This window comes from Ammodytes marinus (assembly GCF_949987685.1).
Source record: "Ammodytes marinus genome assembly, chromosome: 15".
In the NCBI taxonomy this organism is placed as follows: Eukaryota; Metazoa; Chordata; class Actinopteri; order Uranoscopiformes; family Ammodytidae; genus Ammodytes; species Ammodytes marinus.
In genome coordinates, this window is record NC_137219.1 from 975,949 (window position 1) to 985,948 (window position 10,000).

Sequence of the window (10,000 nt, forward strand, 5' to 3'; positions counted from 1 at the left end):
ATGGGAGCTTTAAAATTTAAACTCTTCTCACCCCGTCTGCTGCTCCTCTGAATTCACTGAGTTTCTTCAGCAGCTGAATTCCATGTTCATAATCTTTACCCACGTCTCCAACGTTTATCATCACCTCCTGAAACACAGACAGACAGACAGACAGACAGACAGACAGACAGACAGACAGACAGACAGACAGACAGAGAAACAAACAGACAGACAGACAGACAGAGAAACAAACAGACAGACAGACAGACAGACAGACAGACAGAGAAACAAACAGACAGACAGACAGACAGACAGACACACACACAGACAGACACACACACAGGCAGACACACAGACAGACACACAGGCAGACACACAGACAGACAGACACACAGGCAGACACACAGACAGACACACACACAGGCAGACACACAGACAGACAGACAGACACACAGACAGACATTAGACACTGAGGGTTTTTTTTATCATGCAGACAAATTCTGGTCACAACACTGTTTTAGGGCAAAAGAAAAAACAAGAAATAAAAAATAAATATATATACGTATATATACGGGAGAACGGGGGAATCTGAGGCATCGGGTAATGTGAGCCACCCCCTGGGAAATGTGTAAATTTGAGTGATAAATCATTTTAGCTCGCTTAGAGGGGAGCAAATGTAAAAAGTGGCTCAGATTACCCCGTTCTCCCCTATATATATAAAAAAAAGACAGAATAAGATTTTAAAAAATAAAATTAAAAAATAAAACATTTTATATTTAAATAAAATAAATAAAATTCTGAAGGTTATTACACAAGGATTTGTTCCAAAGTATTTTTTTATTGTCCAATTTTTGGTACATGATCTTCTTCAAAAATGCATTCCAACCTTGTGTCCCTATCAAATAAACATGAAAAAAAAAAGGAAATAAGGAAAAAAATATATAGGGGAAGGTGGGGTGATTTGTGCATTTTGGAAGTTGCAAAACCCCTTGTTTCTAGAAAACCGTGGAAGAAATTGGAAATGTGACCACATATTTAAGAAGAGCCATCCATTTGACTCATCCTGTAAAGAAGGGAGACACAAGGAATAAGATATAAGCACATTTAAGCTCAAAAAACTGTGTTTTGCCTTTCAAAGTAAAATTTCCATGATCAAGGTTTTTCGATTATTGTGTCTGAACAATTATAGACACGTTTGAAAACATTTGACACATGTTTTAGTGCTTTGGTATGCTACACTTTGAGTCTATATAGTTAGCACAATGTCAACCCTAAATTGCTGCATCATGCCTATTATCCAAAATTCTGGGGATGGGGTGATTTGTGCGCAAGGGCCTGGGTGAGTTATAAGTAAGTAAGTAAGTAAAATGTATTTATAAAAGCACATTTATGACAGTTTGCACTGTCCAAAGTGCTGTACATAGTGCATTCAGTAGGTAAACAATGAAGGTACAATAACAATAACCAAAATAAAAGACGTAAAGCCCATACATCCACATAAACACAGATAGTAGTGCAGAGGTAAGATAGTTAATGGGGAGGAAACACCAGGGTGTACATATGGGTTTTGAGCCTTGATTTAAAGGCAGAAATGTAGGGGGAATCACATTTGTCAGGTGGCAGTTGGTTCCACAAGCACGGAGCAACTAGTGCAAAGTACATTTCTGAGAGTTGTGCCAGTGGCATGGCTGTATACGCTGGTCACCAAAAGAAAGTGATTGTCTACAGTAGCTCAGAAGAGAGTGACATCTCAATTCCACTTAACGACACCACTGATGAGAGTTCAGATGGCCAGAAAGATGATGATGGTGACTTTGTCATTGTGACACAATGACGCACAAATCACCCCACTACGTGGGGTGATTTGTGCGACAAGACAACTTTTTTTCCGAAAGCCATATTTCTTAAACAGTTTATTCCAGATCCAAAGTTTTTATTGCCAGGGATGCACAACATCCTGAAATATATGTACATATTTGAGTTGGAGACATAACTGTCAAGGCCTCACTTTAAAATCACTTTGAGTAAAAAGTTGCACAAATCACCCCACCTTCCCCTATAAAATAAATAAATAAATCAAATCAAATCAGTTTTATTTGTATAGCCCAAAATCACAAACACATTTGTCTCAGTGGGCTTTACATTCCATACAATATGATACAATATGATACAATATGACACCCTGCCCTTACACCCTTAGCTCGGCTGAGAAAAAACTCCCAGTAAAAACCCTTTACCAGGAATAAAAAAAAATAAAATAAAAAAAAATAAAGCATCCATCCATCCACCCACCTTGTGTCTGATCCACGCTTCCACCTCTTGGACCTTCTGTAGGAATTCCAGAAAGTCTCGGTTGTCCTCCAGAGCTTTCCCCCTGGCGGCCAAAGCGTCCTTCAGCTCCTCCCAGTGCAGCGACAGAGAGGAGCACAGGGTCTTTATCTCCTTAGACTGGGGAGGGGGGTGCAGGGAGACCAGGGCAGACCCAGCCTAGAAGCACAGAATGGAGAGGAGGAGATGGTTTTAATGTATTTAGGCCAGATCAGACCCAGCCTAGAAGCATAGAAAGAAAAAGGGTTTTTCTTTCTATTGTTATATTTTTTTAGAATTAGCTTTTTTTTTTCTTTTTATACTATAGTTTGGAGAGGTATGTCTTCAGAGCAGTTTACAGAGACCAGGCTGCTCTCTATGTCTTTAATGGAAGAGAGGGTCTTAATGTCTTTAGACTGAGGAGGGGGGTAAAGGCAGGCCAGGGCAGACCCAGCCTAGAAGCATAGAAAAAATAAAAAATAAAAAATTTAACATTCGTAAAATAGCTTTTTTTGTTATGATCTGTGAAATTAACAAATTTCCTCTTTTTATAAGATATTTGATAATTTAAAAAAATCTGAGTTTGTATTTTTTTTAAGTTAACAAATTTTACAAAAAAACTTTATAAATTATCTGTAAAATTAACTAATTTCAACATTTTATAAATAGTTTATAAAATTCAAAAATTGGTCTTTGTAAAAAATTATTTGTAAAATCAACAAATTTCAAACAAATTTGATGATCTCTCTGTGAGCCAGTTTACAGAGCCTGGGCTGTGTATTAACACCAGTTTACAGAGCCTGGGCAGTGTATTAACACCAGTTTACAGAGCCTGGGCAGTGTATTAACACCAGTTTACAGAGCCTAGGCTGTGTATTAACACCAGTTTACAGAGCCTGGGCAGTGTATTAACACCAGTTTACAGAGCCTGGGCTGTGTATTAACACCAGTTTACAGAGCCTGGGCTGTGTATTAACACCAGTTTACAGAGCCTGGGCTGTGTATTAACACCAGTTTACAGAGCCTAGGCTGTGTATTGACACCAGTTTACAGAGCCTAGGCTGTGTATTAACAGGTTTACAGAGCCTGGGCTGTGTATTAACACCAGTTTACAGAGCCTGGGCTGTGTATTAACACCAGTTTACAGAGCCTGGGCTGTGTATTAACCCTCTTACCTGTAGCACAGCTCTGATGGTCTCGGTGTGAGCCAGGATCTCAGCCTCAAACACCTGATGTTTCTGCAGCAGCTTCATCTTGGCCTGGAGGTCTGTCAGGTCGGCTTTACCTTCTGCCATCTGCTGCATCCGCTCACTCACCCACTGCTCCGCCTAGTGGGGGCACGGGGGATTACACGCTTAATGCAAATAGAGCATATTACACGCTTAAAGGAATACTTCACCCATACGGAGTCGGCGTTCTATCAGTATAAAATCACTATTATAACATAATCATTGAGGTTTTTCTTCCCTCAGTCTTTCCTCAGTCTTCCCTTGGCCCAGCTGTCCTGTTAATCCTAACCCTACATTTTACCATGTGTGATGTCACGCATGGTAAAATGTAGGGTTAAGACAGTGAGACCCTAAAACACTCTTTCTGCCTTTTCTCAGGCTAGGATGAACCGATTTCTAAAAATGTTTGCACATTTATACTTCATAGGATCTCAGAGTTCAATACACCTTCATATTCCCACCGGTGAAGTAGGTCTTTAAGCTAAGTCAAAAGTAAAAAATGTTATCGTCAGTTCTGATATATGCAAGACAGACATCAGAATCAAAATGGCGCTTCTCTCTGACCCACGGTGCGATAGTAACGATAAAGAATATATATAGAGTAGAATGAGATAAACATAAACACAATTTCTGAATGAAAAGTATCTTTTTGGTAAGTTGTTTACCTCTCCCATGTCCCTGTTATACACACAGTTTTTTTTTTTTTTTTTTTACCTTTATTTCTACAGGTAAATCCCATTGAGACCGAAGACTCTTTTACAAGGGAGACCTGTTTTCCTTTCCCACGTTACCATTCACACACACATTCATACACCGATAGCAGCAGGCTAACTATTGACATTCACACGAGGCAAGGTGGGTGAAGTGTCTTGCCCAAGGACACAACAACCATGACACAGGAGACAGGGCGGGGATCGAACCTCCAACCCTTTGATCATCAGCCGACCCGCTCTACCACCTGAGCCACAGTCGCCCCAACAGTTGTTGTTGTTGTTGTTGTTGTTGTTAGTATATTGTGTGTATGTGGGTTTGCTTCATTGTAAAAAATAAAAATTTATAAAAAAATCCTTGAAAATAAACTAATTTCTGAATATCTTGGGTTGCGTTCCGAATCGCATACTCTTTCTTTTTTCTATTCTACATACTACATCCGACGATAAAAATAATCTAGTTAGGATGCAGTAGGCATACTATTGGGACATACTTTTACTCTCTTATTTCATCATAACATTGGGCCTTGATCTTGCCTCTTGCTTTTATATCCGTCTCATCCCCGTTTGTTTTCATATGGAGGCTTCGTCGATGTGACGTCACTTCACGAGCGCACTGGATTGTGGGTCAGAATCGCCCAAATAGGATGCACTTTTCAACACTAACAATCTTGGCCGCATGAAGTAGGACATCCGGGTACTTCTAACCATCCTAAATCTGGCCACAAGAATCGGGACATCCTAAATCTTTTTTCTACACACTATATAGTAGAAAGTATGCGATTCGGAACGCAACCTCTGTTTGTAATATTCACCTCTCCCACGTCCCTGTTAAAGACACACAGCCTCCTGGAGAGCTCCAGTTGGTCTCTGCGTTTGATTGACAGCTCTCTGATCCTATCACGTCGCTGCAGCAGAGCTTTCAGTTTGGATTGGACACGCCCACTCTTCTCTCTGCTCAGCTGCTGCTTCAGACGCTCAGCCAACTCCTTCAGCGAGGACAGCTGAGGAAAACAATTAAAATACAAATAAATTGTAATAAAACACAATTTAAAAATGAAATAAAAATATTTAAACAATAATAAAAAAAAATTTTTTTTCAAATGCAATATTTTCTTTATTAAAAAATGTAATTAAAAAAATTAAGATATTTTTTAAACCTGCAGTGTGTAGAATGTTGGGTTTTATTTCCTAGCAGATTTTGTAGAAAGTAATTATAATATCCATAATTACATTTAATTTAGTGCATAATAGCTGATTTTTTTTTATTATTATTTATTTTTCCCTTAGAAAGGGTCTCATATATGTCCATATTTCTGCATATTTTGGACCAAGGCCTAGTGCCGCCATCTTGAAAGTGTCATAGTTGGAATGTCATCAGGTGCATTGTTTAAAATTTAGAATTGTTCTTGTCCTTGAAGGCCACTGTAGCTTCTGTTATTATTCGAAAGGGGTGGGGTTACCCAGGGAGCGTTGCATTCTAGAACTTTGTAGAACTTTCTTGATGATGTCATATTACACACTGCACCTTTAATATAACATTTTTATATATTTTGTGTTTATTTAAAAAATTTATAAAGAAATGCAATAAAAACATTTTGTAACACTAACTGACACTGATTGACAACTGACATGATAAAATCCAGATAGTTAAAACAACAGTTAATTGCAGCCGTACATCGTAGTACAAGCAAATAACTAAAGCCCAGAATAGAGCCGCAAACAGCCTAAATATAATAAAAATAATTAATAAAAAACTTTTACAAAAAATATGTAGGGGAGAGTGGCCTAAGTTGTGCAACTTTTCACTCAAAGTGACTTTAAAGTAAGGCCTTGACAGTAAAGTCTCCAACTCAAATATGTACATATATTTCAGGGTGTTGTGCATCCATGGCAATAAAAACTTTGGATCTGGAATAAACTGTTGAAGAAATATAGCTTTCGGAAAAAAAGTTGTCTTGATGCACAACTTGCCCCCGGTGTGGTGTAAGTTGTGCGGTTGGAGAGAATACCATGGGGTAAATTGTGCCATTGATATATATCTCATAAACTGTAATGCAAGACAAATCCATTAGACAATCACTTATTTAAGGTTTATTTAAAGTAAATAAAGTAAATAGTTGACAAAGATTGAAGGACAATTTTCTTAAACAAGGCCTAGCAGATCTAATGGTTTTACCTGCAAAGCTCACAATGACAAAGTCACCATCATCATCTTTCTGGCCATCTGAACTCTCATCAGTGGTGTCGTTAAGTGGAATTGAGATGTCACTCTCTTCTGAGCTACTGTAGACAATCACTTTCTTTTGGTGACCAGCGTATACAGCCATGCCACTGGCACAACTCTCAGAAATGTACTTTGCACTAGTTGCTCCGTGCTTGTGGAACCAACTGCCACCTGACAAATGTGATTCCCCTACATTTCTGCCTTTAAATCAAGGCTCAAAACCCATATGTACACCCTGGTGTTTCCTCCCCATTAACTATCTTACCTCTGCACTACTATCTGTGTTTATGTGGATGTATGGGCTTTACGTCTTTTATTTTGGTTATTGTTATTTTACCTTCATTGTTTACCTACTGAATGCACTATGTACAGCACTTTGGACAGTGCAAACTGTCATAAATGTGCTTTTATAAATACATTTTACTTACTTACTTACTTATAACTCACCCAGGCCCTTGCGCACAAATCACCCCATCCCCAGAATTTTGGATAATAGGCATGATGCAGCAATTTAGGGTTGACATTGTGCTAACTATATAGACTCAAAATGTAGCATACCAAAGCACTAAAACATGTGTCAAATGTTTTCAAACTTGTCTATAATTGTTCAGACACAATAATCAAAAAACCTTGATCATGGAAATTTTACTTTGAAAGGCAAAACACAGTTTTTTGAGCTTAAATGTGCTTATATCGTATTCCTTGTGTCTCCCTTCTTTACAGGATGAGAATGTGGTTCCAATTTCTTCCACGGTTTTCTAGAAATAAGGGGTGGAACAACTTCCAAAATGCACAACTTAGGCCACTCTCCCCTAATACAAAAAAATTGTATAATTTTCTATTTTAATAATTCATGTAAACAAATATATAAATTTATTTTTATTTATTTAACTTTTATTTATCCTGGAGAGACCAATTGAGGGGTGACCCTCATTTACAATGACGTCGAGATCAAACAAATTCAAAGGAAAAACAACAATAAATACATCCAATAAAAAATAATCAATCAAAGAAAACATACATTATAAGCGATTAATTAAAGCCCAGACCGGAGCCTTGTACCTTGTCCTCCTGAGAGCTGAGCAGCTTCTCAAACGCGTCGTGACGTTTGATCAAACCTTCGGTCTGCTCCACCGTGCAGCCCAGGGAACTGTTCTGGAGCAGGATCTGAGGAGGGAGAGACAGACAGACAGACAGACAGACAGACAGACAGACAGACAGACAGACAGACAGACAGACAGACAGACAGACAGACAGACAGACAGACAGACAGACAGACAGGTGAGTGAGTGAGTGAGTGAGTGAGTGAGGGAACTGTTCTGGAGCAGGATCTGAGGAGATGAAATTACGAGTTCTTAGTTTGAATGGCATTTTCTCCATTGTGTATACAACCTAAACTACAGCGTCTCAAAAAAACTAATAAATAATAAATGAATAAGATAAATAATATGATTGGTTTTAAACGGTCATTAAGCAGTGATATACAATCACTATTAATTGATTTAATCCAACATTAAGGACTGTTGTGTGTGTTTTAAACCGTCATAAATGCATTGTTGGTTGCGGGCACTCCGGTGGCGTAGTGGATAGATCGCGTACCATATCGGCTCCGGCCTTCGTTGCAGTGGTCGCAGGTTCAAATCCGACCTGTGGACCTTTACTGCAGGTCATCCTCTCTCTCTCTCTCTCTCTCCCTCTCTCTCTCTCTCTCTCTCTCTCTCTGTCTCCCCATTTCAACTCTGTACTGTCTAATAAAGCTTGAAAATGCCAAATAAATAAACAAAAAAAAATTAAATATAAATGCGTGGTTGTACCTCCTGTGATGCGGAGGTCTTTTCCACAGAGCTGACGTCCCTGTAGAAGACTTGCTCCTGATGAACTGACTCCAACCAGCCGTGCTTCTGCTTCCACTGCTCCACCAGTCTGTCTCTCTCTGAGTGGAGGACAGACAGCTTCTCAGACACCTGGGGGGGGGGGGGAATATTCAGTTAAATTAGCCTATAAGCCTAGGGAACATACAGTTACACACACGCAATACCACAATGCATCAAATACACCGTTGCTGTTTTTTTGCGTTTTTAAATTTTTATGTTCTGTTTTATATGTTATGTATAATCCTATAAAACGTACTTTGTAAATATTACTGTGACATCACAGTAATATTTACAAAGTACGTTTTTTTTTAACCCTATATTTCTCTTTCTGTGATGTCACGAGAAAGAGAAATATAGGGTTAAAAAAACACTCTTTCTGCCTTTTCTCAGGCTAGGATGAACCGATTTTAATTTGTTTTGCACATTTATACTACATAGGATCTCAGAGTTCAATACACCTTCATATTCATTTTTCATTTCATTTATTTATTACGGCTCACGGCCATAGCACATGGCATGGAGCACACAATTCAACTGAAATCATTACAAAACAAAACAATGGTGCACGGCAAGGAAAAACAAAACAAAACAAAACAAAAACATCACTTAAACAATGGCAAAACCTTTCTCAAAAAGGCACCTGTTTTAACAATAACCCCTGGCCTACTTGCCCTCAAAAGTGAAATCAGTTTGGTCATGGATGGAAAATAAACATAATAATTTGGCAGGTACTTTTTTCTAAAATACATTACGTCCACATTGTCACACTCAAAAAGTACATGGTGTTCATCTCCAACACAATTAGAATCACAGAGGTTGCATATTCTTTGATTTCTTTCCAGCCCTTTGTATCTTCCTGTGACTTTAGGTATGCGAGTGTTATTGGTTCTAAAATTGCAGATGGCCTGTCTGGACTTTTGATTTTCATACAATAGATATTTTTCTAGTTTAAACTCTTGTTTAAATTCTATGTATAAGTCACAGGAAGTCATGCTTGTAAGCTCGCTCTGCCATTTCTGAATGAATTGATCTTTTAACCTCCGCTCAACAGTTCTTTTCAGCCAGTTAATGTTGTTGTATTTTTGTGTTATCCAGATGTATGACAACCCGCAGTCATCCAGTATCTGTTTCACCTGTGATACCCAGGGTGATGCATACACACTGCTGCTATGCAGGCTGTGTAGCTGATTGTACATGATTTTACTAAGTTTACTGTCTTTACTTTCTAACAGTCTCCCCCAATAACCAATTATTCTTTTTTTAACTGTAACACAGAGTGGGTACCGTCCAAGTTCCCCATACACCATATGACTGCAGGTTGTCATTTTTACTTTTAAGATGTACTTTAGAAATTTGAGATGTAGTTTTTCTAACAGATGTAGTTTTTCAAACCCCCACACTTCACATGCATACAACATAACTGGAGTAACCAACTTGTCAAAAAGGTCCAGAGTGACATCTACAGCAAGCTGAAGCTTTCTGCATTTGTTGAGTAAAGCAAACATTGCGCGCAATGCTTGCTTATGCAGTTCCTCAACAGCAGTTTTAAATGAGCCATTATAACTCATGATGACACCAAGATATCTAAAACAATGTACAGTCTCTAGACTTTGAGACTTTCAAACCGGTGAAGTAGGCCTTTAAATCAGCCTATAAGCACAGGGAAAAATACAG

General features: G+C 38.5%; 1 protein-coding gene across 1 annotated transcript in view; it reads right to left on the bottom strand.

The window, feature by feature from the left end:
* The window catches only part of sptbn5 (spectrin, beta, non-erythrocytic 5), a gene marked incomplete at both ends in the record, with an annotated part of 83,093 nt that overhangs the window by 41,867 nt on the left and 31,226 nt on the right, over window positions 1–10,000 (bottom strand). Inside the window, 6 exons of the mRNA XM_080042174.1 lie at window positions 32–127; window positions 2,272–2,466; window positions 3,462–3,614; window positions 5,041–5,229; window positions 7,515–7,619; window positions 8,267–8,416. Of these exons, the coding sequence (XP_079898300.1) occupies window positions 32–127; window positions 2,272–2,466; window positions 3,462–3,614; window positions 5,041–5,229; window positions 7,515–7,619; window positions 8,267–8,416 (888 nt within the window). The remainder of the gene's footprint in view (window positions 1–31; window positions 128–2,271; window positions 2,467–3,461; window positions 3,615–5,040; window positions 5,230–7,514; window positions 7,620–8,266; window positions 8,417–10,000) is intronic.